The sequence below is a fragment of the Panthera tigris genome, chromosome D3 (genome assembly GCF_018350195.1).
Source record: "Panthera tigris isolate Pti1 chromosome D3, P.tigris_Pti1_mat1.1, whole genome shotgun sequence".
In the NCBI taxonomy this organism is placed as follows: Eukaryota; Metazoa; Chordata; class Mammalia; order Carnivora; family Felidae; genus Panthera; species Panthera tigris.
In genome coordinates this window covers 14,544,668-14,572,103 of record NC_056671.1, presented here as the reverse complement: position 1 = coordinate 14,572,103, position 27,436 = coordinate 14,544,668, and the positions used below count along the sequence as shown (strand labels likewise).

Here is a 27,436-nt window from a genome sequence, read left to right as displayed (position 1 = left end):
CACCTGAGGAGGGTTCATGGCAGCTCTAGGAGATAAGAAGGGGTCAGGTGGAATTAATCCCACTTTACAGCTGGTGTAGTTGTGATGGCTGTGAAGTTGCCCATCTTGTAAAGTGATGGACCCACAAACAGAACCTAAACCTCCAGGGACAGTTAATCTAATCTCGCTGAGTCGTGCTGCCGAGCGCTAATGGGCTTAATTAAGAGACCGTTAGTAGTGCGATTCCTCGCCATCTCTCGCTTAGTGGTGCATTCCTTCTAATTCACCTCCAGTCACCTCTCGCCATGTATCTTTTGCTCCTGAATGCAGGAACTAAATAAAAAGAGGACCCAGAAGGAGATGGAACATGCCATGCTAATCCGACATGATGAGTCTACGCGAGAGCTGGAGTACAGGCAGCTGCACACGTTACAGAAGCTACGCATGGACCTGATCCGTCTACAGCACCAGACTGAACTGGAAAACCAGCTGGAGTACAATAAGAGGCGAGAAAGGGAACTGCACAGAAAGCATGTCATGGAACTTCGGCAACAGCCAAAAAACTTAAAGGTAAGAGGAAACGGAAGTGGTTCCCTATTTGTGCTCCAGGATACAGTTGTGCTGGATTACGTAGTCCCTGCGCCTGGAGGACTGTCGGATGTGCCTGGGCAACTCCTCAAAATTACGAATTTCTGGGCCCCACACCCACGGAATCAGAATCTCCAGAAGTGAAGCACAGAGGCCGTATATAACAAACGCCTGAGGAGATGCTGCTTTGAAACCATTGTACTGGATGATCTCTCCATGTTTCTTTGTATAATGGCCTGCAGTTTCTCTGACCCCTTCATGTCCTGCCCTCTTTAAAATGGTAAATTGCGGACAGACAGCAGCCCGTGGTTCTAATCCCAGGAGATGAGGAAGTTACCTAGCAGGTGTATGGCAGAGAGATGTCATCTGTCATGCTGGATTATTGGTAGTAACTACATTGAGTGCCTCTATATTGAGAAAGACTAAAGCTACATCCAAGCTTGGTAGGAAAGAGTATGATTGAGTAGTGACATCTGCATGGGAGTGAAGAGTGAATCTACATGTGCCAGACCCTGCACTAGAGATTTGGAATTCCTTTGGGCCTCACTGCCTGCAGATAATTTTAGCTGACTGCTGATTCACAGGCTCTGTGGACTAAGCCATTGCTGTATGTCAAGGGGGTCGCTGTCAGTGTTGACAGAGATACAAGGCCAGCCCCACAGTGGCCATGCTCCTGCCTAACCTGCCAAATCCTACCCTGTCTAATTAGTGATCTCTGTCATCGCAACTCTAAGTGTTCGTGATATGCACGTGTGACCATGAGGCAACCTGATGAACACCTTCGGGACTCAAGTAATACGGCCTACCTCCTCCTTGCCAAAATGCATATTTGATATTGCCACGTGAAAGTCTAACTTCTTCATGGGGGAAGAAATCTAAAATCACTTTTCCCTTTACACTTAGGCTGAAATCCAGTGGCATTGGATTATGATGTGAGGTATTACCCAGATGTTCTTTGTTGATTTGTCAAGGAAATGCAGAGCAGTGACAGCCAGCTTGTACATTGCCACCCCCTTTCTCACCTGGAAATGGGTTGGGTTGGGCGGGGGGAGATGACCAAAAATAATAAGGGGAGAAAACAACAAACAATAGAAGACACTGAAGATTTTGATGAGGAAGCCATTAAAATAATGAGCAGGCTTTCAACAAACTAAGCTTCGTAGTTTAGTTCAGTAGTTCTACAATCTGCTTAGAGTTGTGATCTCCTTGTAGTGGTTCATTTTTTTAAATCCGTTTGTAAATTCAAAATTACTTCTATGTATTTAATATAAGACAGAAAGTACTGGTAGTTAACTCTTATCTGTGTCTGTCATATGTATTATTTTCATCATTACTGACTAGCAATGTGGGTCCCTGCACCAAAAGACAACGGGTCCCAGCACCTGTATTGTATTGTTACAATGGAAGTTTTCTGTACTTACTAACGTATTTGCGTTTTTGTCTGCACAGGCCATGGAAATGCAAATCAAAAAACAGTTTCAGGACACTTGCAAAGTACAGACCAAACAGTATAAAGCACTCAAGAATCACCAGTTGGAAGTTACTCCAAAGAATGAGCACAAAACAATCTTAAAGACACTGAAAGATGAGCAGACACGAAAACTTGCCATTTTGGCAGAGCAGTATGAACAGAGTATAAATGAAATGATGGCTTCTCAAGCGGTAAGTGGTTAGGTTTGGTGCCACACCTTCAAGAGCTTTGGGAATCAAGAAAATTCAAGATCCAGCCTTTTGTTCCCAAGATGATTCTTGCACAAATTTAGGATATTGGCGTTTTTTCTGCCCAAAGAACCGAGGAAGTGACGACGCTGAATAAAGCCAAGCCAATGTGGATACTTGCTGGAGTGTGTCTTGTAAGACAGAGCTCAAGGAATAACATGCTAAATCAGACCCGTGGCACATAGGGACTTTGAGGGCAAGATGGGATAGATACTGCACATAATATCATTTTTTCACTCATCAAAGATTGTGCAACTAGTGTCAGACACGAATGAATAAGACACACTCACACAGACACATTCATTCAATACACTTTTACTAAGCATCTGTGTTCAGCACTCTGCTGGGCTCAGAGAGAGTCATAAGCAACAGTAGGTTGCTTGTCTTCACACTATTTGTTAGTCAAAAAGGTCAGATAATTAATCGATAATAAAAAAGCATAATAAGTGCTTTGCAGTGGGAGGTATGGGGAGCTATGGGAGGATGAGTAAGAACAACTAATGTGGTCTAGGGAAACCTTCCCAGCAAGAGCCAAGGAGCTTGAAGGAATGTACTGAAGGAAACAGGCACCATGGAAAGGGGCCTACGTGGGCAAAGACCCAAAAGATGGAAAGTGTGCATTTGGGGACTGAAAGAACTTCAGTTTGAATACAAAGTTCAAGGAGGATGGTGGGAGCCCAAACTGGAGAGGTCATAAAGGTCTTGGTAACCCAAAGATGGGAGCTTGCCTGTGATTCAGTGAAGTTTTCCCAATGAGATGAGTCTTAAAGAGTAATCGTTTGTCAAACAGGCGGAAAAGGAAAAAGTTATTCCCAGCAGAGGAAACAGTAAATGCAAAGATGCAAAGCCTCAAACAGGACAGCACGTTTGAAGAACAATGAGTAGTTGTTATGGCAGGAGTATAAAGGGAAGCAGGTGAATAGTTGGGGATCAGACCCTCAAAAGTCAGGAGTTCGGACATCATTCTATTAACAGTGGAGAGCTGCTGAAGGCTATTTTAAGAAGGAAAGTGACAGGATCAGATTTATGGTCTAGAAACATACTGGCAATAATGTGGCAACTGTAGGTATAAAGAGATGGTTAGGAAACCATTATAACCCAGGAACAAAACTATTGAAAGCCTGAACTGAGAACATCCTCCTGGAGATGGTGAGGAGGCAGAAGGATTTGAGAAATATTTAGAAGTTAGAATAGATGGAGCTCAGTGACTAATTTGGGAGGTAGGTTTAATAACAGTGGAATGGGTCATGATTTTAGCAAGATAGAAAAATGGAAGGGTGAGTTTGGATGCTGGGCAGATAATTGACCAAGTTGTGGACGTGTTATTTGAGCTAGATGGGTATCCAGGTAGAGAGGTACAGAGATAGAGATCTATAGTTCAAGAGAGTGTTAGTAGGCAAAACAAATAACTAGGCATCCGTGTTATGTTAGACAGGGAAGTTGCAGCTGTTGGGAATACCCTGTCCTTCTAGGGACAGGAGATTTTTATTAGGAAGAGGACCAAGGGAAGAGTTGTGGACACCACCATTTGAGAGCAGAGTAGAAGCAGACCAAAGAAGGTGAACAGTCATTGTGGGAGGGGAACTGGAGAGAGCATGTCATAGACACCAGAACAGAAGCTTCTAGCTGATCATTTCAAATGTGGCAGAGAGACCTAGCAGTGGATTTGTCCAGTGAGTGTCACAGACAATCAGTGGAGGGGTGGGAGTGAAAGACATTATAGTGCGTTGAAGAACGTGATTATAAAGTGAGATAGAAACTTATAACGAATGAGATTACTTTTCCCAGCTGCTCATCAGTGAAGGACAGGAGACAGAACTGTAGCTAGAGGAAGAGACAGTTGAAAGAGGACTTCTGTTATTTGGGAAAGGCTTAAACGTGAGGTTGAGGGTAAGAGTCAGTGTATTCATTCATTCATTCATCCATCCGTCCGTCCGTCCGTCCAGTAAGTGTTTATTGAGTGCCCTACCGTGCCCTAGGCATCCTGGGGTACTACAGTAAGACAGTCATCAATCATGTCTTCTTGGATTTATGGAGGAGTGAGGAAGCAGGTCGAAAGAGTCCTCTCTGTGTAACGGCAGAGTAAGTGCAATGTGCCAACAATGTAATCAGGAGCATAGGCTCGTCTGGAGAGTCAGGAAAGGCCTCACAGATACAATGAGTATTTAAACTGAGGTGTAGGGAGCACATCTAGGCAAAAGGAACTGTATTTGTAAAGATAGGAGCTTCTGAAGAGCTCGGAGTCCATTATGTTTGGAATATAGAGAACGAGTCAAAGACCAAATGAGAGTAAGACTGGAGGGGTAAATAGGGGCCAGATCACACAGGGGCCTGTAAGTTTTCTTAAGGATTTTGTTCTTTATTCTAAAAGCAATGGGAGGCCATAGAATAGCATTAAGTGGTGGGGGGAGGGAAGGGAGACTGACATCAGATTTGCATTTTTAAACAATCAGTCCAGTGACAGGCAGAGAATGGCCTGGAAGATGGTCAGATGGATCTCAGGGGATGGTGTATATGTAGTTGCTGCTTTTACCTGGGCAGGAGCAAGTGGTGGCTAGACCGGAAGGGGGGATGGGATGGAGAAAGTGATGAAATTTGAGAGAGAAGCAGGAGGTGGAAGTGAAAGCATTTAGTAACAGAGTGGACACAGAGAATGAAGTAGATTAAGGATGACTCCCAGTCTCTAGTTTGAACAAAACAGTAGATGGTGGTGCCACTTATCTCTGTGGTAAAGAGGGAAGTTGAGCAGCTTGGGGAAGAGGGAAGGGAATGATCATTAGCTAATATTAGTCATGCTGAGCTTGAGGGCCTGGGCACCATCCAGGTGAAGATGTCTCTAGCAGACCAGATAAGCTAGTCTGGGCCTCAGGAGAGAAGTCTGAAATAGAGGGGTAGAGGTGGGAGTCATCCGCATATAGATGGTAATGGCAGCCTTGGGAATAGACGAGATTCCTTAGGAAGAGAGGTTAGAGGAAGACGTGAGCCCATGTATAATGGCTGGAAGGGAGAGGAGGGAGGGAAAAACCAAGAAGCTGTGGTATCTCAGAAGACAAGAGAGAGATTTCCAGAAGGAAAAGGCAATCCATGGTATTAAATGCTGCTGGGAGTCAGGTAAAATAAAGACCCCTTGCCATAGAAGTAAGGAGCAGGATGAGAATGAGGAGTACAGGGAGAGGTTCAGGGGTAGGAGAGGGGAGAGAGAATTGCTAGGGACATAAAGGCCAATAGGATTTTCGTCTTGTTCATCTTTGTGTTATTAGCATCTGCAACAATTCCTGGTTGGCATACACCAAGTGCTTGATGAATGATTGTTATAGAAGATGGACAGAATGGGCTCCAAGAATATAGGTTCACGGTTGCCCTTGAATAAAAGGAAGGAAATGCCCTTTCTTCTGAGGCAGGGAGGAGATACAAGTAGGCATGATAAATGCTGCTATCCTTTACTGACTCCTTACCATGTGCCAGCCACTATTTTGGATATTTTTAAGTGTTACTTCATTCCGGTGAAACCCCTTTCACCTTTGAAGTAGTTACTGTTTCAACCCCAATTTACCCGCAAGGAAACTGAGGTTTATTGAAGTAAAGCCACTTGCTTAGGGCAAGAGTTGGCAAACTGTTTCTGTAGAGGGGCAGGTAATAAATATTTTAGTCTTTGTGAACCACAGGGTCACTGTCACAACTACTCAACTCTGCTGTTGTAGTGCAAAAGCAGTCCTGGATGGTACGTAAATGAATGAGGATGTCTGTGTTCCAATAAACCTTATTGACAAAAATAGGCAGCAAGTCAGATTTGGCCCTTGGGCTATAATGTGCCAGCTCCTGGCTTTGGGGCTCACACAGTGGTAGTTAGCTGAGTAGTGATGAAGCTGGGATTTGACCCCATTTCGGGAGGAGTTCGTAAGCCTGGCCATATTACGTTATGAAGCTGCCATCACCTCCTTTCATTCACATTAATCCACTTAGGAAACAGACATGATATTTACCTACAATTCATTAAAACATTTTAATGGGTTTGATATGTGCAACTTTGGGATGATGAACAGCACATACTGGAATATCCTCTCTGATTTCTAGGCTGGCACTTTTACAGAGCAGAGCTGGTACAGAATAACATAGTTACGGGCATTAATAATAGAACGCCAGAAAGAAGAGAAGATGGAGACGTTCCAATGGTCTAAACTGCCCATAGGACGAACCTCTCACCCACTGGGCCAGGGCTCATAACAATGAACAGAAACAAGTAGAAAAGAACAGACTTTCATTCCCTTTATTGGTGAGGAAACTCCCATATTGAGAGGGAATTGATACATTTTATTGGGAGCCAGTAAACCCTTTGGCATTTATCTGTAAGGCTGCTCCTGCTGCAGACTGTCGTATCTTGTGTCTCTTCTCCCTTCATTTGGGAAAATAAGAAAAGAGGTTTCCTCTTTGGCGGATTTTAGTGAAAGCTGGGTAGGATTAATTACTAGAAAATACCATGGAGATATGATTGTTATTTATTTTATGTTCATGTAATATACTTCTCTAAAGTACTAAAGACGACACTGTGCAGATAACTTCCTAAAACTATTCTAATAACATACCAAAAGTTTCTTAAGATATTGAAATATATTGCTAATTGTCAAAAATTGCACCAATTAGGGAAGGGAGTGTAAAATGGAGAATAAGTGTCTTGGCGAAGTGATCTGTGTAGAAACGTGTGGATAAATTCAGTGTTGACAGAACTACCTAATTCAAGGATTCTAATCTCTTAACTTCCCAGCTAAACTGAGGGCCTGATAGATTTAGACAAAACCAAGCCTAAGACAGGAGGATCATCAATCTCAAAACATAATCCCACTAATAGCCCCAAACCTTCAGTTATGCTCATTGAAAGGTTGGCATTTGTGCTGGCTGACTTGGCCCATTCCCCATACAGGATCAGTAGCGTGGTATAATAATACAAAGTTCAGGAGCTAGAGGGAGCAAGGGGCACTCTATCGGCCTACTTTATAATCTGGGCTTTGCCGTTTCAAACCCAAATGTGCTCCTTCAGATCATCATGGCTATCTTCTGTGGGGAAGAGATTTTGAACCACTAGAGTTTTAGATTGGCTGGCCAACAGGACAACTTGTATGGCCAGCAGTAGGGACCGCCATCACTTGCTAGGATCATAAGTGTACTGTGGGATAGGCCCCAAGTGTAATGGGGATTTGACTCCTTTTTTAGAGCTAAGGATATCTCAATGTATGGTGGTTTGAGAGTTAAAGATACATAAGTATGAAAATGGTTAGTTAAAACCAAAATGATGGTAACAGCTACTATTTACTAAGCGCTTGGTATGCATCTAGAACCATGCCTGGGATGTCGTGTGAATTCCTTCATTTAATGTTCATACCAATCTTAGACAGTAGGAACTATTACTGATATTTTCCTGAGAGGAACAAAACGGGACCCGGAGAGGTAACTTCTCAAGGTAACACACCCGAGCGAATCGTGGAGCTAGACCTCAAGCTCGGGAGTCTCCATCCAAAACCCACCGGCTTCATCACTGGGGCACGTAGCCCTCTGACTCCTGCTACTGTGGTTTTAAGAAAACCAGTTTTTCTTAAGAAAAGAATGTGTTTGTTTTCTTAAGAAAGAATGCTTTAGGAATGTGTTTGTAGAACTTTGTAGCCCATGGGGCAGAACGCACTATTTCTGATTTCTAACTCTGAATGTACCCGGGGCCTCTGGTGTTCTGAGGGGGTCTGTTCCACTCTACACAAGGAAGCATCTTCCGGCAGGCAGCAGGCACTGTGAGCCAGGGATGAATTACAGCGCGTGTCTTTTGTGCCCCACAGTTGCGGCTCGATGAGGCGCAAGAAGCTGAGTGCCAGGCCTTGAGGCTACAGCTACAGCAGGAGATGGAGCTGCTCAACGCCTACCAGAGCAAGATCAAGATGCAGACAGAGGCACAGCACGAGCGAGAGCTCCAGAAGCTGGAGCAGAGGGTGTCTCTGCGCAGGGCACATCTTGAGCAGAAGGTACGAAAGCACTACTCTGGGTCGGGCCCTGGCCCAGGGAGCTGCCCTTTGCGGAGCCCGGCCCCTGCACCTAAACCAGGCGCTGTTCACTCATTATCTGCTGTTACACTCCTAGGACCCCTGAGAGGTAGGCCTGATCTCCATCCCACAGGCAGGATACTAAGGCTCCAAATGCTGAAGTTACTCGCATAAGTCTGACCCCACAGCCTAAGTAAGCTCTTTCTATTACCCTGCTAGGAAACCCTCTGCCTTCACAGCCAGGAGAACAACATGGGTCACCCGGTAGTTGATAGGACACATGTGAAAGGCACAATGAGCGGATAGCATGGCTGCTGAATGGTACGAGGAAGCCAGATGCGGATTTGTTTTTTTATTTCCAGCTATTTCTAAACCGAAAGAAATCACCAGCAGGGCTCTTTAAAAGAAATTAAAAGGAAGAGAAGCTGATATTGCCCCGCATAATAAATGTTATCAGAAGTGAAATAGTCATTGCTATAAATATTGCTGAGGAACAGGAAGTAGAAAAGATTTCATAAAGCATCTAAAAGCTGTTAAGCATTTATTTGCTTAACCAGTTATCTGTACCTTCTTCTGATACTTCCCTGAGACCAACGTAAGAGACTATTTTCACAGCTCCTGTTCTAGAACTAAATTGCTAATGACCCAGGGGGCATTTGGCTCTCTACGGGAAAGCAGCACAGTCTAATTGTGCTTGAGTGTCTTTTAGCTTCTCCTGAGCCATCTCCTGCTGAGACAGGACACTGACCCGGATCAGCCAAGCTGCTTGGTCTGCTAGAATGATAGGGCTGGCTCGCCCCAGGCGGGCCCCAAACATTGTTACTCTTGTGAGCAGATTTTAAATATGATGGACTAGATACAAGACGTTTATCCCAGGATTCTCCCAGCCTTCCCCAGTCTAGTTTACGCTTAGTTCCTGGGTGTGCGTTCGTCACACGTGTGCATGTGTGTGGATGTGTGTGTTTGTGAGCGCCTGCAGGGAGACCCCTGCCACTAAGAGCGGCTCCTTGCTTGTGCTTTTTTTCAGATTGAAGAAGAGCTGGCTGCCCTTCAGAAGGAACGCAGCGAGAGAATAAAGTACCTATTGGAAAGGCAAGAGCGAGAGATTGAAACTTTTGACATGGAGAGCCTCAGAATGGGATTTGGGAATTTGGTTACATTAGATTTTCCTAAGGAGGACTATAGATGAGATTAAATTTTTTTGCCATTTACAAAAAAAAAAGAAAAAAAAAAGAAAAAAAAAAGAAAACAGAAAAAAATTCAGACCCTGCAAAACCACATTCCCCATTTTAACGGGCGTTGCTCTCACTCTCTCTCTCTCTTACTCTTACTGACATCGTGTCGGACTAGTGCCTGTTTATTCTTACTCCATCAGGGGCCCCTTCCTCCCCCCGTGTCAACTTTCAGTGCTGGCCAAAACCTGGCCATCTCTTCTATTCATAGTACACGTCACAGTATTGATGTGATTCAAAATGTTTCAGTGAAAACTTTGGAGACAGTTCTAACAAAACAATAAACCAACAACAACAAAAAAGTGGGTATATATTGCTTTAAGCAATCACTCATTACCACCAATCTGTGAAAGTAAAGCAAAAAAATAAAAATAATAATAATAATAATAATAATAATAATAATAAATGCCAAGGGGGAGAGAGACACAATATCCGCAGCCTTACACCTTAACTAGCTGCTGCATTATTTTATTTTATTTTATTTTTTTGGTATTTATTCATCAGGAATAAAAAAAAAACAAAGTTTTATTAAAGATTGAAAATTTGATACATTTTACAGAAACTAATTGTGATGTACATATCAGTGGTGACATATTATTACTTTTTTGGGGACGGGGGGGTGGGCGGGGTGAAGAGATCTTGTGATTTTTAAGAACCTGCTGGCAAGAGTTTAACTTGTCTTCAGCATATTCTGATTGTATCATAATCATTTTCTGCTGTTGCAGAGGATGTGAATACACTTAAGGAGCTCACAGAATCCCAGTAGCACAAATTGGGCTTTGGCAAATCGTGTATTTTGTGTATAGAAGGAATTTAAGGAGAGGTATTACTTATTTTCATATTGTATTTTAACTGTTTCTCTGATCAAATTTTTTTACTTCCTCCTCCTATTCCTCCCCACCTTCCTCCTTTTCCAATTCAGTATTTGGAGTTCAACACTGTCTCTCAATCAGATCATCTTGATCTTTTTCTTTATTTCCCTTCCCCTCCCTGAGTCCCATAACTTGGTCATAAATATTGCATTATTCACACTTTCAAACTGTGTATTTTCTTACAATAAAAAATGATGAAAAAAAAAAGGCTTTACTTCTTTTGCATGCACTTTAAAAAAAACAAAACAAAACATTTTTCAGGTTCCAAGGAAGAGCATGATAACTGTCAGAGCTTTTAATTATATTTGTAAATAAAAGTGTTCATCACATCGCCTTGCTGTGTTATTGTAGCAGGAAGTTTCCCTTCTAGGTTCACCAGTTTGTAATTCAGAGGGAGACCTGCCCTCCAGAAATCATTCTCCGTAGCCCTGGTTGCTTCTTGAAGAAGAGCCATCCAAGACTTTCAGGTAAAGCTGTATCTTCCAAGTTCTTCTACAGGGATGAAGATAATGTTGCACTGTTTGAAGTGGTCAATTGCTCCTTTTTGCCCTTTAGAAAAAGGCACGTGTGCATGCATGTGTGCACACACACACACACACACACACACACACCAATGTGCCAGTCATACTTAGGCACATACACTGCAGAGAAAGAAGCAAGCTATTAAGGAGAGATTATGACCAAATATGTGAAATGATCCCACTGTAATAGTAGATCCCCTCAAATTCTGATTTCATTAGAATAATTTTATGTACATAACAATGAGGTGATAAAATATAGAACTTTTTTTGTAATGCTTATTTATTTTTTGAGAAAAAGAGAGAGACACAGGCAGGGAAGGGGCAGAGAGAGGGAGACACAGAATCCAAAGCAGGCTCCAGGTTCTGAGCTGTCAGCACAGAGCCTGACGTGAGATTTGAACCTACGGACCATGAGATCCTGACCTGAGCTGAAATGAGATGCTTAACCAACTGAGCCACCCAGGCGCCCCTAAAATATACAACTTCTAATATACGGTTTTGGGGTCAAGACATTTTCAGGAAAATCTCTTATTTTTATGGTCCTAAGTCCTGGACGTTGAAAATTTATCTTTAGCATGATGACCTGAAGATCATTCTCGTGTCCTACGGAATGTTCAGTCATCATTAACAAATGTGACCAGTCATGTTCACTCTGACAGACTAAAGCAGAGAGATATACTCAAAAAATTATAAAATAATTATCAACCATAAAACCTTTGATAATTATCACCCAGTTTCCTAGCAGCTTCGTTCATTGAAGTTTCTATATTAGGCACCTCAGAAAATAACACTGGAAAGGGCTGGAAAGAATACTCATAATTGTCCATGAAAAACAGATAACCTGTATTGCATGCTTCTGCTTACTATTTGATGGGACACTACATTAAGCATTTTACAGATGAGGAAATAAGCTCAGACCAAGGGAAAGTGGTGGCCGTGGAGTATGAACTGAGACCTGTCTGATTCCAGAACCCACACTCCTAAGCATAGGTCACGCTGCCACTCAGAAGGACATATTATATCATTAGTAAGGCAGAAAAACTTCCCATGGTTTGTTTCATGTCCCTCGGGAGTGGGGAAAAAAAAAAAAAAGAGCCATCTAGCTAGCCTGTGAAAGGGCTTATTTCCAGGAGATTGTAAGTGCTGATCTTTATAAAAGTTCCTCCTCCACAAGTTTGTCGGTGATGTGCCCCAAGGTAGAGTCACCAGAAAGAAGGAATGTGAGTCCCTGCTCCTAACACCTGGAATAGACGGAGTCTTCCACCTCCTAGGACCTACATGAGGAGGCAGTGAGAAGAGACAGGAAGCAGAACGGCAACAAGAGAACAGGAACAAAAGTGGTGCTAGGGCAGCAGTGGAGAGCCTGGTCCTGTATTCTTCCAGCATATACTAATCTCCCTGGAAAGAAGAAGGTATTGCCGGTTCGTCATATGTATGGTAAGGACTGCTTATGTTTGACTTGCAACTATTCATTCAATGAGTACCTTATGGGTCCGGTACAATGCCAGAAAACATAACATCATAGCATCAGTGTCTCTTAAAAAGGCAAAGATGCTTGCCCTCCTGGAGTTTACATTAAGGGGTAGGAGGAAAATGATAACACAATAATTATAATAAATTACACAGTCATAAGTGCCATAGATAAAGGAAAAGGAGAACGATAAGGGGGTACTAACGTGCCAAGATCATATTTTGCTCATTCACTCAAGAAATAGTTATCGAACATCTGTGTGCCTGGAGGGTGTGGCAGTAAATAGGTCCCTACTCTGTAGGAGCTCATGGTTTAAATCTCCACTGAAACAAGTAAGTCAAGGGACTAGGTTAATCAACAGTGGACTAAGACAAGCCATGACAATTCAAGTGGTAGGTACCACCAGGAGTTGAACTGAAACAATTACAGTCATAGGGAATACCAGACAACACTTACCAGTGATGTTGAATTGAGTAAAAAAAAAAAAAAAATTTCTTGAATTTGCCACCATCTGTAATTATGTATCTGTTGAAAAAGCATATTCCAGGGGTGCTTGGGTGGCTCAGTCAGTTAAGGGTGTGACTGTCTTGATTTCAGCTCAGGATCTCACAGTTTGTGAGTTGGAGCCATGCTTTGGGATCTATGCTGACAGTGCAGTACAGAGCCTGCTTGGGAATCTCTCTCCTCCCTCTATCTGCTCCTCCCTGGCTTGCTTTCTCTTTCTCTTAAGAATAAATAAACTTTAAAAATCCTTGGAGTTAAAAAAACAAAAACATATTCTGGGGCAAGTGGAAACATGCCCATGTAAGAACACCACATCCCCCTCCAATTTTAATGGAGTAATGTATTTTGTCAAAGAAAGGATAAGGTATAAAAAATACATTTTTATTATAGTTTGGCATAGTTTGGCATAGTCGCATGCAAGTCTTTTCCACTGATTACAACTAAAAACTAGACCAAACACAAAAGAAACTATCTGAGGACACTAGGGAAAAAAAAAAAAAGCGTGTGGATTGTGGAAGAGTCACCTAGACAGAGGAATGAAGGTAAAATAAAATCATCCTCAGATGAAGAAAAATTAAGAGAATTTATTGTCAGCAGGCCTACTCTACAAGAAATGCTAAAGGAAGTTCCTCATAGTGAAGGAAAATGATACCAGAAGGAAAAACTTGGATCTCTGGGAACGAAGGAAGAACAACAAATGATAAAAATCTAGATAAATAAAAGACTTTTTCCCATCCTACATTCTTTAAAATATATATACATATATATATATATATATATATATATATATATATATATGTATATATATTTGAAAGCAAAAATTTTAACATCATCTACAGAGGGTTTTGATGTATGTAAATGCAATTCATGTGACAACTATAACAAAATTTGGGGGTCAAGGACCCATATGGTTGCCATGCTTCTACTTATTACGTGAAGCTTCTACTTGTTACAAAATGAAGAATTTTGTATTCTTCTTCTAAGCAGATTATGAAAAATTAGGTATGTATATTGTAATTCCTGGAGTAACTACCAAAAACAAAAAGAAAACCTAAAGAGGCATAACAGTCCAAATTCCAATAGGTAAAATATTCAAATAATCCAAAAGAAGGCAGGAAAGGGAAAACAGAGGTATAAAAAGAGGAGCAAACAGAAAACATAACAGGGTCAACCTAAATCCCACCACTAGCAGTAATTACATTAAATATTAGCAGTCTACGGGGTGCCTGGGTGGCTCAGTCGGTTAAGCAGCCATCTCTTGATCTCGGCTCAGGTCATGATCTCACGGTTCATGAGCTTGAGCCTCACATTAGGCTCTGCACTGATGGAGTGGAGCCTGCTTGGGATTCTCTATGTCTCCCTCTCTCTCTGTCCCTCCCCTGCTTGTGTGCTCTCTCTCAAAAGAAACTTAAAAATATATATATTAACGGTCTCTAAATAATCCAGTTAAAATTGACAGAGTGAATTTTTAAAAGGACTATATGCTATCTATAAGAGACAAACTAAATATTAAAGACACAGATAAGGTGAAAGTAAATGATTGGGCCCTGGGGTCTTGTTTTTTGGGAGATTTTTGATTACCAATTCGATTTCTTTACTGGTTATGGGTCTGTTCAACTTTTCTATTCTTGTTTCAGTTTTGGTAGTTTAAATGTTTCTAGGAATTTGCCCATTTCTTCCAGATTGTCATTTTATTGGCGTATAATTGCTCATAATATTCTCTTATTATTGTTTGTATTTCTGCTGTGTTGGTTGTGATCTTTCCTCTTTCATTCTTGATTTTATTTATTTGGTTCCTTTCCTTTTTCTTTTTGATCAAACTGGTGAGGGATTTATCAGTTTTGTTAATTCTTTCAAAGAACAAGCTCCTGGTTTCATTGATCTGTTCTACTGGTTTGTTGTTGTTGTTGTTGTTGTTGTTGTTTGGTTGGTTGGTTTCGATTTCTGCTCTACTTTCTGCCTTTATGTTGGCTTTGTGTTTTATTTGCTATTATTTTTCCAGTTCTTTAAGGTGTAAGGTTAGGTTGTGTATCTGAGACCTTTCTTCCTTCTTTAGGAAGGCCTGGATTGCTATATACTTCTCTCTTATGACCGCCTTTGCTGTGTCCCAGAGGCATCGGGCTGTGGTGTTATCATTTTCATGGGCTTCCATGTACTTTTTAATTTCCTCTAAAAACTGAGAGCTTTCCCCCTAAGCTCAAGAACATGACAGGGATGTTCACTCTCACCAGTTATTCAACATAGTCTTAGCCTCCAGTCAGACAACACAAAGGAATAAAAGGCATCCAAATTGGCAAGGAGGAAGTCAGACTTTCACTCTTTGCAGATGACATGATACTCTATATGGAAAACCCAAAAGATTCCACCAAAAAACTGCTAGAAATGATCCATGATTTCAACAAAGTCGCAGGATATAAAATCAATGCACAGAAATCAGTTGCATTCCTATATACCAATAATGAAGCCACAGAAAGAGAAATCAAGGAATCAATCCCATTTACAATTGCACCAAAAACCATAAAATACCTAGGAATAAACCTAACCAAAGAGATGAAAAATCTGTACACTGAAAACTATAGAAAACTTATGAAAGAAATTGAAGAAGACACAAAAAAATGGAAAAAGATTCTCTGCTCCTGGACAGGAAGAACAAATACTGTTAAAATTACCCAAAGCAATCTACATATTCAATGCAATCCCTATCAAAATAACACCAGCATTCCTCACAGAGCTAGAACAAACAACCCTAAAATTTGTATGGAACCAGAAAAGACCCCAAATAATTAAAGCAATCCTGAAAAAGAAAAACAAAGCTAGAGGCATCACAATCCCGGACTTCAAGATGTATTACAAAGCTGTAATCATCAAGACAGTATGGTACTGGCACAAGAACAGACACTCAGATCAATGGAACAGAATAGAGAACCCAGAAATGGACCCACAAACATGGCCAACTAACCTTTGACAAAGCAGGAAAGACTATCCAATGGAATAAAGACAGTCTCTTCAGCAAGTGGTGCTGGGAAAACTGGACAGCGGCATGCAGAAGAATGAACCTGGACCACTTCCTTACACCATACACAAAAATAAACTCAAAATGGATGAAAGACCTAAAGGTAAGACAGGAGGCCATCAAAATCCTAGGGGAGAAAGCAGGCAAAAACCTCTTTGACCTCAGCCACAGCAGTTTCTTACTCAGCACATCTCTGGAGGAAAGGGAAACAAAAGCAAAAATCAACTATTGGGACCTCATCAAAACAAAAATCTTCTGCACAGCGAAGGAAACAATCAGTGAAACTAAAAGGCAACGGATGGAATGGGACAAGATATTTGCAAATGACATATCAGATAAAGGGTTAGTATCCAAAATCTATAGAGAATTTATGAAACTCAACACCCAAAAAACAAATAATCCAGTGAAGAAATGGGCAAAAGACATGAATAGACAATTCTCCAAAGAAGACATCCAGATGGCTGACAGACACATTAAAAAATGCTCAACATCACTCATCATCAGGGAAATACAAATAAAACCACATGAGATACCACCTCACACCTGTCAGAATGGCTAACATTAACAATTCAGGCAATGACAGATGTTGGTGAGGATGCAGAGAAAGAGGATCTCTTTTGCATTGTTGGTGGGAATGCAAGCTGGTGCAGCCACTCTGGAAAACAGTATGGAGGTTCCTCAAAAAATTAAAAATAGACCTACCCGGGGCGCCTGGGTGGCTCAGTCGGTTAAGCGGCCGACTTCGGCTCAGGTCATGATCTCGCAGTCCGTGAGTTCGAGCCCCGCGTCGGGCTCTGTGCTGACCGCTCAGAGCCTGGAGCCTGTTTCAGATTCTGTGTCTCCCTCTCTCTGACCCTCCCCTGTTCATGCTCTGTCTCTCTCTGTCTCAAAAAAATAAATAAACGTTAAAAATAAAAAATAAAAAATAAAAAATAAAAAAATAAAAATAGACCTACCCTATGACCCAGCAGTAGCACTGCTAGGAATTTACCCAAGGGATACAGGAGTACTGATGCATAGGGGCACTTGTACCCCAATGTTTATAGCAGCACTCTCAACAATAGCCAAATTATGGAAACAGCCTAAATGTCCATCAACTGATGAATGGATAAAGAAATTATGATTTATATACACAATGGAGTACTACATGGCAATGAGAAAGAATGAAATATGGCCCTTTGTAACAACGTGGATGGAACTGGAGAGTGTGATGCTAAGTGAAATAAGCCATACAGAGAAAGACAGATACCGTATGTTTTCACTCTTATGTGGATCCTGAGAAACTTAACAGAAACCCATGGGGGAGGGGAAGGAAAAAAAAAAAAAGAGGTTAGAGTGGGAGAGAGACAAAGCATAAGAGACTCTTAAGAACTGAAAACAAACTGAGGGTTGATGGGGGGTGGGAGGGAGGAGAGGGTGAGTGATGGATATTGAAGAGGGCATCTTTTGGGATGAGCACTGGGTGTTTTATGGAAACCAATTTGACAATAAATTTCATATATTAAATAAAAAATAAATAAATAGAGGATAAACAACAAAGGAACCATCCAAGCCAAAAGCTTATTCTTTGAAAAGAGCAACCAAATTGACAAATTCCTGGCTAGACTTACCAAGAAAAAACAAATTGCCAGTATCAGGGGTGAATAGGGGAGTTATCATCACACATCCTACAGATATGAAAAGGATAATGAGAGAAAACTATGAATAACTTCATAGCAACAAATTTGACAACCTGAATGAAATACTTATTTCTTAAAAAACCAACTTAACCAAAATTGACACAAGTAGAAATAGAAACTTAATAGCCCTATATCTTTAAAATTTTTTAATTTGTCATAAAAAGTTTCTTCAAGAAAAAACTTCAATTCCAGACAGTTTCACTAGTGAATTCTATCAACATTCAAGGAAGAAGTAACACAAACCTTACACAATTTTTTTCAAGACATAAAGAAGACAGGATCACTACCCAACTTGTTGTGTGTATATGTAATATCAAAACCTGACAAAGAAGGGGAGAGGGACAGACAAAATAGGTGAAGGGGATTAAAAGGTACAAACTTCCAGTTATAAGTAAGTCATGGAGATGAAAAGTACAGCATAGGAAACACAACAGATGGTGACTACACTTGTGGTAAGCACTGAGTAATGTATAGAATCGTAGAATCATGTACACCTAAACCTAATATGACATTGTATATCAACTATACTTCAATAATAAAAAATCTGGAAAGACTTTATCAAAAAAAAAAAGCAAAATATAAATGAATGTACCTTATAAATATGGATATAAGATTGCTTAATAAAATATTAGCAGATGGAAACTAGCAATATTTTAAAAGATTTGTATTACAGGACGCCTGGGTGGCTCAGTCAGTTGAGATTCTGACTCTTGGTTTCGGCTCAGGTCATGATCTCATGGTTCATGGGTTTGAACTCTGCGTAGGGCTCTGTGCTGACAGTGCAGAGCCTGCTTTGTATTCTCTCCCCCTCTCTCTGTCCCTCCCCCACTCACGTGCTCTCTCTTCCTCTCTCTCTCAAAAATAAACATTAAAAAAAAAGGTTGGTAGTACACAATGAACAAGAAAGGTTTATCTCATAAATACAAAGTTGATTTAACACTTGAAAATTAATGTAATCACTATATTAACAAAATAAGTGGGAAACTCATGAAATCATTTCAGTAGAAGCAGAAAAAGCATTTGGAAAAAGTTCTACATCCATTCATTAAAAAGATAAAAACCAAGAACTCCTAGCAAATTAAGAATAGCAGGAGGGGCGCCTGGGTGGCTCAGTCAGTTGAGTTTCCGACTTCAGCTCAGGTCATGATCACTGGTCCATGATTTAGAGCCCCACATCAGGCTCTGTGCTGACAGCTCAGAGCCTGGAGTCTGCTTCAGAATCTGTGTCTCCCTCTCTCTCTGCCCCTCCCCCGCTCATGCTCTATCTCACTCTCTGTCTCTTTCAAAATAAATAAATATTAAAAACAGACTGAGGAAGGCTACCCCCCTATTTCTAAGGTTATAATATCTTTTCCGATGTATTCTTTTCATGCGATCTTCTTGCGCATACACTTGACCTTCTTTGGTTGGGTTGTTGACCTTTTTCTGAATCATTTTTGAGTCTATACCTGTCCTAGACCAGGAAACTAACATACTACCATAATTCCTCATTGATTTTTCAGTCTCTATGAGTGAGAAAGTACTGTGGTTAGCAGAGAAGTCTCAAAGAAAACAGGAGCTTAGAGAGAAAAGAGTAAATTATTAAAACAAAACTTTTTAAACACTTATTTATTTTTGAGAGACTGAGAGAGACAGAGCATGAGCAGGGGAGGGGCCCAGAGAGAGGAAGACACAGAATGTGAAGCAGGCTCCAGGTTCCAAGCTGTCAGCTCAGAGTCTGACATGGGGCTTGAACCCTCAAACCGTGAAATCATGACCTGATCCGAAGTCAGACGCTTAACAGACTGAGCCACCCAGGCTCCCCTCATCTTAAATACACATAAATACCAAATTATTAAAATGTTTAAAGTTTGAGAAAATCAGTTAAGGGCACGGGGAGAAAAAGGTACTTTCATGTACCATTGACGTTGAGTATAAGCATGACATTTTTGGAGGGTGGTTTGTCAGGATCAGGACTAAAAATGTATATACCCTTTGACCTGACTATTTCAATGATAGAAATTTACTAAATTACTTGCAAAAGCATTTATACATCTAGAAAAATGTTTGTGGACGCACCGTTTATAATAGCAAACTACCAGAAATAATCTAATCACAGTAGGGGAACTAGACTGGTTCTTTACAGAACTCCCATAACAATAGAATATTTGTTCAAAATATAGATGTGAATTGTAGGCACCTTTTAACTAAAGATATACTGCACAGGGGTGCATTAGTTGGGGAAGAAACAGTGCCTAATAATGTATGCTAACATGGGTAGAAAGACCCTAATTTTTAAAGAGGAGATATGTAGATATATGGCTGACCTGGAGATTTAGGTTTCTGAAGAAAGCACAAACTGCTAACTGCTCCTGAAGAACCAGGAAGGTGGAAGGCACTTCTTCCCACGCTATGTTCCTCGTCTAACCATGGGTGTGCATTATTTTGCATATTTATTTTTAAGGTCAACAGGATAGTTGTTTTCTTTATAGGACTTTTTGTTTTGCAAATTATTTATTTATATATCTTTTAATTTTTTAAATGTTTATTTTTGAGAGAGAGTTTGGGAGCATGAGTGGGGGAGGGGCAGAGAGAGGGAGACACAAATCTGAAGCGGGCTCCAGGTTCTGAGCCATCAGCACAGAGACCAACCCAGGGCTCAAACCAATGAACCCTAAGATCATGACCTGAGTCTAAGTTGGATGCTTAACCGACAGCCACCCAGGTGCCCCTTATTTATTTATATATTTTTAAAAGCTTATTTATTTTGAGAGACGGGGGTTGTGGAAGGACAGAGAGAGAGGGAGACTGAGAATCTCAAGCAGGCTCCACACTATCAAGCGCAGAGACTGCTGCGGGGCTCGAACCTACGAACCGTGAGATCATGACCTGAGCCGAAACCAAGAGTTGGACACTTAATCGACTGAGCCACCCAGGTGCCCGTTTTGCAATTTAAAAATTGAATTTTAAAACCCTGAAGTTAGAAAATAATTACCCTCTTCCTTCCCCCACCCCTCCAGAGAGGACACAAAGCAGCGTTTCCAAGTTTTTTCAGAGAAGGAACTGCAGCAAAAGGTGGGGGCAAGACCCAGCCTCGCTTAGCACATGCCAGGCCCAATCACGACCCCTTCTCCATCACAAACCAGGTCAGTGATGTGGACCTTCAAATATCTCCTTTCCTTTCTTTTTGGTACATTAAGTGGTGTCCAAGTACAGGTGACCCTTGAACAAATGGGTTTCAAAACTGCATGGGTCCACTTACGTGTGGACTTTTTTCAAGATGGTATGGTACCGTAAATCTATTTTCTCTTCCTTATAATTTTCTTAAGGACATTCTTTTCTCTAGCTTCGTTCATTGTATGAATATGGTTTATAGTGCATAGAAGACACAAAATGTGTTAAGCAATTATTTATGTTATTGGTAAGGCTTCCAGTCAACAGCGGACTATTAAGGTTATGGAGACTGAAAAGTTATACACAGATTTTTAACGCACGGGGCGGGGAGGGGTGCCGCAAACCCTGAAGTTGTTCAAGGGTCAACTGTAACCTCCCCCCAACCCACCCTCCCACCTTTTGGGTACAGATTCCGTATGGATCACAAGTCAGAACAGTGAGAGGTGTAGCCTATTTTTTGGTCATTGTTCCTGTGCCCAACAATACCAAGGGAGAAGGTGTGCCACTGGTTTCACTCAGGTGGAGAGAAGCCCTTTTGAAAAACAAAGGTACTTTTTGGGCAACAGTTGGCCTAAAGCTTTGTGATTTATTTTTTTAAAAACCCTCAAGTTGGAATGGTTACTTTTTTTTTTTTAATGTTTATTTATTTTTGAGAGGAAGAGACAGTGTGAGCAGGGGAGGGGCAGAGAGAGGGGGAAGACACAGAATCCGAAGCAGGCTCCAGGCTGTCAGCACAGAGCCCGATGTGGGGCTCGAACTCACAAACCATGAGATCATGACCTGAGCCAAAGTTCGACACTTAACCAACTGAGCCACCCAGGAGCCCATGCCCATGGAATGGTTACTTCTGCTGTCTGATGGCACATATACAAGCGTGGATTCTCTGTATGGTCCCTGAATCAAGTCCTGGTCATCAATGCTGGTCAGGGAAAGGGGCTGTCTCTTGACTTCCCACATTTATGAAACCCCATACCCAAAAGGGCAAAATATCTAGAGACCTGATTCATCCACACAATGTTTTTACTTTTATTCAACTATAAGCAAACAGCATAATTAACACAATAGTCCGCAACCCCAGATCGGCTTTTCTTACACAGACGAAGAGTGACCAGTTCAACAGGTAGACAACTTAGGGATTTTTGACAAACTCACTCAGCCCTGTAGTTCATCTAAATGGCAGTGCCTTAACCGCAAAGCAACTCTCCCTATTGCTTTTTCCAATACTGCTATTTCAAGGAGGCAGAGCAGGACACTTACTCCTAGTAAATAGTCTGAGATGTTGGGGGTTAGTGGACACACCAGCCTCTGGCTTTCTTGGTGAGAGACATGGCCGTGGAAACATGACCCAGAAGTGCCATCATGCACAATTCCAGACTCAGCTCACAAAGGCAGAGGCAACGAATCTTTTTTTTTTTTTTTTTTTAAACCTCCCTTCAAGAGTCTTTGATGCTCTGCTCTATTACTAGAAGACCTGGTCTTTTTACCTGAATTTTTTCTTTCTTAAATTCTGGGTTGCTACTCTCATATTAACAATGTGATGACCCCATCCTGGTACCAATATATCCATCACAAAGGAGTTAGGAGTTCAAATTTGATCAAAACATAAACTGGGATGTGACTCTCTGAAATTATAAAAGGACAGGCAGAAGGAAAAGTCACTCTAAACCACTATCTGATTGCTCAGGCCTCACCTGTGAGGATGGGACACGGGAAAGCAGAGAAATCTACATGCAACACTCAACTTGAGAACACTGCTCCAGACCTCCAGGATGCTTTCTGTCTCCTAGCATTTCCCTACTTCCCAGACAGCTGCTCATAGAGTTTGGGCACATAGTCATCCCATTCAGCTTGGTAACATGTACCGGCCACCGGGGGCCCAAGCTCGTACTTTTTGCGGAAAGATGCCACTTTGAATTTGCCACGGTTGTCTCCAGATCGGTTGCTGAGAATGGGCTCATCACACTTCAGCGGCCCGTTCTGCTCGTAAACCAGCCAGACGTAGCGGTGAAGGCCTGGAGGGAACATGCATACACAGCTAGGCATCAAGGATGGAGAGGTCACCCATGTTCATGTTCAACGTGCCAAGTGGGAAGGACCCAGCCACCCCACTGACAAGAGGGACACTGAGGACCCGCAGAGGTAGGAGTCAGGACACTCACCTGCTGAAAACCCACTGCAATTGGCATGAAGTCCACAGCTGGCAGCAGGGCCTGGGCCTGGCCCTTGCTCACCCCTCCTACCACCTCTGCCCCCCATTCATCTCATTCTGGGCTCCCAGCCCATCTCCACTGGGACCCGATTGCAAGTCATCTTCCACCACCCCCATCTGAACACCCACTTCACTTCTGCCGTAGTAACACTCCTCTAAGAGTCTTACTTTTCAGTTTAGTCTCCTCACTAGAAAGCTCCATAAAGCTATGCTGTTTGTCTAGTTGACCGTCTTCACTGCAGGACCTACCCTAGTGCCTGGTAAAACTCACTGCAACCAACTAAGTAGCAAAGATGCTGAAAAACAACTTGTGTTCAAAGGTGCTTACGGGGTCACCTTCATCTGTCAGTCAATATTCATGGACTAAAACAACTATGGTCTAGGCATTTTTTACTATGCATGTTGTACTTTACTAAAAGAATATTTTTTAAAAAGCAAAAGGGAAAAAAAAGTCAGTCACTGAAGCTTTTTTTTGCTAATGAGAACACAGCTCCTACTCAAGAGAATTGCTTTATTCTCCAGTGTGTACTTCCCATAATTAAACTGCCTAATTATATAACTGCCCTAGAGAACTTAATCGATCCCTGGAAAAGATGTACCTTTACTTGCCTCTTACGAATACATGAGAGGGCCTGAAGCCATCTGAAGCTTCAGGGTCTACAGATAAAGCATGAGCCTATGGCCAACTGTTCTTGTCAGGAACCTTCCTGTACCTCTTCAGACTAACACGGCTGGACAGTGTTTCCAACCACCTGACTTCCTTATTCCAGCAAATGAAAGCACCCTGTAATGCACAACAGGTGTAACATCTGACTTGGGGAAGTTTCAGTATAGTATTCTCCCTCTCTTTGTAACACAGCACATGTAATCTGTAACATAACACCACACAACATGTGTGTGTATCTTTAGTATACTTCTTGCTTCCAAGTCTTTTCAAGAGGATACCACCCTACACTTGCAACAGAAAGGAGCTATAAAGAGATAAAGAAGCCAGTTCTTTATAACGAATTTGGAAACTATGATAACTTCTGAGGTCTTCCATGGGAACTGGCAAAGGCTGAATGTAGAACTCAGATGGGTTAACTGTGTTCCATCCACGTGCAGCAGCATGGCACTGCCACCCCCACCGCCCACCCCCGGAAACTGTTCCAAGCTTTCTGCAACACTGCTTCCTCGGAATGCTTTCACCGACTTCCCTGCATATGATGGCCTAGTGGCTGAGAGGCAATCATTAACAGAGGTGCCATCTGACCAGAACCCAAGGTTCTAGCCACCTGACATCACTGCAGGTCTCAATGTCTCTGGCAGGCAACTGCCTTGGAGGTTGAACTGCACTGCCTGAAAGCCCCACTAGGCTAAGGGATCTCTGAGAACCAAACTAAAACTTGCAGCCCTTTGGGTCACTCCTAATGTGCACCCACTACCCCCACCTGCCTCACCCCCCAAAGCAGCTTTTACTGACCTGTGCCCTTGGGAGGCCCAGAGCCGACGTAATCAGAGAGGACTGTGCCGCTGCTAATGTCGTTGCCCTTCATGTTGACCACCAGAAAATGGTGCCATTCCCTATAATGAGGAACACAGGACAGTCAACACACAGGAAATTAGTACACTCACTGCACAGTCAGCAAGTGTGCACGAAGCACAGGCTCTGGGCCAGGATGCAGCGATGACACAGACAGTCCTGCTTTCTTGGCCAGCACAAACCTCACCACTCTGCAGAAGAGAGGGCCCAATACCTCCCTCTGAGATTTTCTAGGCAGTATCTGCAAACACTTTCTGGAAAGGGCCAGACAGTAAATGTTTTAGGCTTTGCCGTTCATACTGTCTCTGTCACTATCCAATTCTGTGGCGATAGTGTGAAAGCTGCCATTAACAAGACATAAATAAGTTATCGTGGCCGTGTCCCAACAAAACTTAATATATGAACAGTGAAATTTGAATTTCTTGTAGCTTTCACATGCTACAAAGCATTATTCTTTCAATTTCAATCACTTAAAAATGTAAAAACCATTCTTGGCTCATGGGGCTATACAAAAATAGGTATCAGACAGATGTGGCTCTGGGCTAGTTTCTAGACTGCTGCACTAGGGACTGAGAGGTAGGAAATGCACACTCTGGCTTAAGCATGGGTGTGGACATCCCAAACTGGGTCTATTCTCCTGGCACAGCATGCCAGAAAGCACTAGGTCATATTTGGATGACCTGGTGTTCCTGGTGTTCCCCGTCTTTCCCCAACTTGCCTGTATTTGGGGTCCTTCCTGCTGGGAGCATCTGGATCTGTCATGACCAAGGTGTAGAGTTTACCTGGATCAAGGCCATCCCATGCAATACTGGTGGGCCGATTTTTAACCTGTAGGAAGGAAGCAGTGTGGAGTTAAAAAGTCGGAAATGCAGAAGCCAAAACTCTTTGATTTCAGGTTCCTCAAAGGTAACACACAGTAGATTATTAATAAAAGCTAAAGTTTATTGACTCTGCTGAGAGCCAGGAGCTTACTAATATACATTATTTTTTTTAGTCCCAACCACACTACAGGGCTGTTACCCTAGCATGTTATTAACAGAAAGAGGTGGGGTCCGAATTTAAACCTTGCCGCTGACTGGCTGACTGAGTCCTCTAAACTGCAACCTCACATGGTCTGGAATTACAGGCCCTCTAGATTTTGTGACCAGGAGCTTAGCTGGGGCTTGCTAAAGTGCAATCTGAATTAACTGGACACTTAAAAGTGCACAGAAAATGAGAAAGTCCAGGTGGCCCAACTGCATAGTGAGTCTGGGAAAACGTGGGCTGCAGAGAGGCACTTTATTTAAAACAATAAGCTCTGTAAACATCCAACACAGTCCGCTGTCAAAACAGTTTATTCACACCATTGCCCCGGAGCTTCATGACCGATAACTAGCAAGTGTCTGGCACTCGTTTCTCCGCTTGCAGCAGCCAGGGCCTGGTCTGGTCTCAGGCCGGGGCGTTGGAGGCCAAACTGTAGAACACTGCAGGCTGTTGCCCTCGAGCATTCCAGATGCAGAACGAACTTAGAACTTACCTTCGGGTGGCTTCTTGCTCTTGCCCGCTAAGACAAACGGAGGAATCCGGGGGCGATACCAGTCACCGGTTACATAATGCGTCACATGGCCTCGGGTGGGGCCTCTGCCACCCAAACTGTGGCCTAAAATTCTGGGACCCGAGGGGAGGCTCTGGGGCAGACGGGGCGACCTCGGCCATCACTTCCCGGGCACCGCCCCCTCCCCGCCCCTGCCCCCAAGGCCCAAGCAGTTTCTGGGCCTAGGCCCCGGCCAACGCCACGACGTAAGTCCCTGCAAAGTAGATCACTTTCTCCTACAGGCGGAGCCCCGCCCGCCACGTGCTGCGGTCCTGGTGCCCGCAGGTGTCTGCAGGCCTGCAGCGTGGGCACCGCGACCCCCTTCCCTCTGAGGATCCGGCGCACAGAGGCCGGAACATCCTTCCCATCTCCGCTGGGTCCCCTCCCCGGAGGCCTCCAGGCCTGGAGCAGAGACACGCCCGCCGCCCTCGGGTACCTGGGTGGGCGTCAGCACTTTGCCCAGCTCGTCGACCTCCGCCCCCGTGTATTTGACCTGCAGCGGATGCTGCGGCCGCTCGTCCACTTCCTGCAGGCTCAAAGGCCCGGACCACTTGCTGAGGTCGACCGGCATCGCTGAGCCGAGGTGGGCAGACAGCGGAGAAGAGTCGCGGGAGGTAAGGGCACAGGCCTGCAACAGCAACTCCCAGCAGTCGGCGAGCTGGCGGGAGGAGGCGCGGGACCAGCAGCCGTGGAGACGCATGCGCCGGAGCCACAGCCTTGCCCTTCCCCTATCCTCCAATCACAAGCGAGGCCCGGCCTACTCTGCTCTCTAATTGGTCAAAACCGGTAGCACGGGGCGTCTCGCGGTCCCAGGTCAATGCAGTAGGTTTTGCCTTTCTTTTTGCACTGAGGGTAGTTGCTAACCCGCTGCAGTAGCAGATTTCCAAGTTGCTGTGCCTCGATTTGCAAGACTGTTGTATCAAGAAATGCAATTAAACTAGCTTTTATATATATATTTATATATGTGTGTGTATATATATACATATGTATGTATATATATATATTTTTTTTTTTTTTTTACCATTTTGCATGATTCTTGCTCTATTTTTTAAATACAGAAATGATAAGGCCTTGCTTCTTTTCCCACTTCTTACAGCAAACCTGGTTGCCCTCACCGCCCTTACTTTTTGCGCATGCTCACGTTTTGGTGACTGCCAAGTGAGAGGGCCTGAGATCGAACTAATGTGCATTTTTCTAAACGGACAAATATATTTGCACATGTATTTGATTCCCCTGTACCCACTTGGTGCAAACAAGATTCCTGGGAAGTGATTTTCTTTTTTAACTTTTTAAACCATAATGATTCCTGTGTTGCTGACAATGGGCTCTGCCTCTGCCAGAACTGATTTCATGGTGGCCACCAAATGCTTTCTTTTTA

At 42.8% G+C, this 27,436-nt stretch overlaps 2 protein-coding genes across 5 annotated transcripts in view; one reads left to right on the top strand and one right to left on the bottom strand.

Moving 5' to 3' along the window:
• The window catches only part of TAOK3 (TAO kinase 3), a 178,209-nt gene extending 167,589 nt beyond the window's left edge, over positions 1 to 10,620 (top strand). For all 4 annotated transcript variants that reach the window (XM_042962001.1, XM_042961999.1, XM_042962000.1 and 1 more), the window contains 4 exons: positions 310 to 549; positions 2,017 to 2,229; positions 8,109 to 8,291; positions 9,337 to 10,620. In XM_042962001.1, the coding sequence (XP_042817935.1) occupies positions 310 to 549; positions 2,017 to 2,229; positions 8,109 to 8,291; positions 9,337 to 9,498 (798 nt within the window). In that variant the 3' untranslated portion in view covers positions 9,499 to 10,620. The remainder of the gene's footprint in view (positions 1 to 309; positions 550 to 2,016; positions 2,230 to 8,108; positions 8,292 to 9,336) is intronic.
• An 11,136-nt stretch (positions 10,621 to 21,756) lies between these two features.
• PEBP1 (phosphatidylethanolamine binding protein 1) lies at positions 21,757 to 26,755 on the bottom strand. Its single transcript, XM_007079632.2, has 4 exons — positions 26,495 to 26,755; positions 25,204 to 25,313; positions 24,426 to 24,526; positions 21,757 to 22,766 (listed from the first exon to the last, which is right to left on the bottom strand). The coding sequence occupies exons 1-4, from the start codon at positions 26,627 to 26,629 to the stop codon at positions 22,549 to 22,551; spliced, it is 564 nt and encodes a 187-aa protein (XP_007079694.2). The 5' UTR covers positions 26,630 to 26,755; the 3' UTR covers positions 21,757 to 22,548.
• Between the last annotated feature and the right edge of the window lie 681 nt (positions 26,756 to 27,436).

What these genes read in the sequence shown, in the direction of transcription:
- PEBP1 (XM_007079632.2), bottom strand. Translation starts at nt 26,629, where the DNA reads ATGCCGGTCGACCTCAGCAAGTGGTCCGGGCCTTTGAGCCTGCAGGAA. An exon ending in AAGTGCTGACGCCCACCCAG is followed by an intron (nt 25,314 to 26,494) that starts GTACCCGAGGGC and finishes TCCTTCCTACAG; the next exon opens with GTTAAAAATCGGCCCACCAG. An exon ending in TGGGCCTCCCAAGGGCACAG is followed by an intron (nt 22,767 to 24,425) that starts GTCAGTAAAAGC and finishes TGTTCCCTCCAG; the next exon opens with GCCTTCACCGCTACGTCTGG.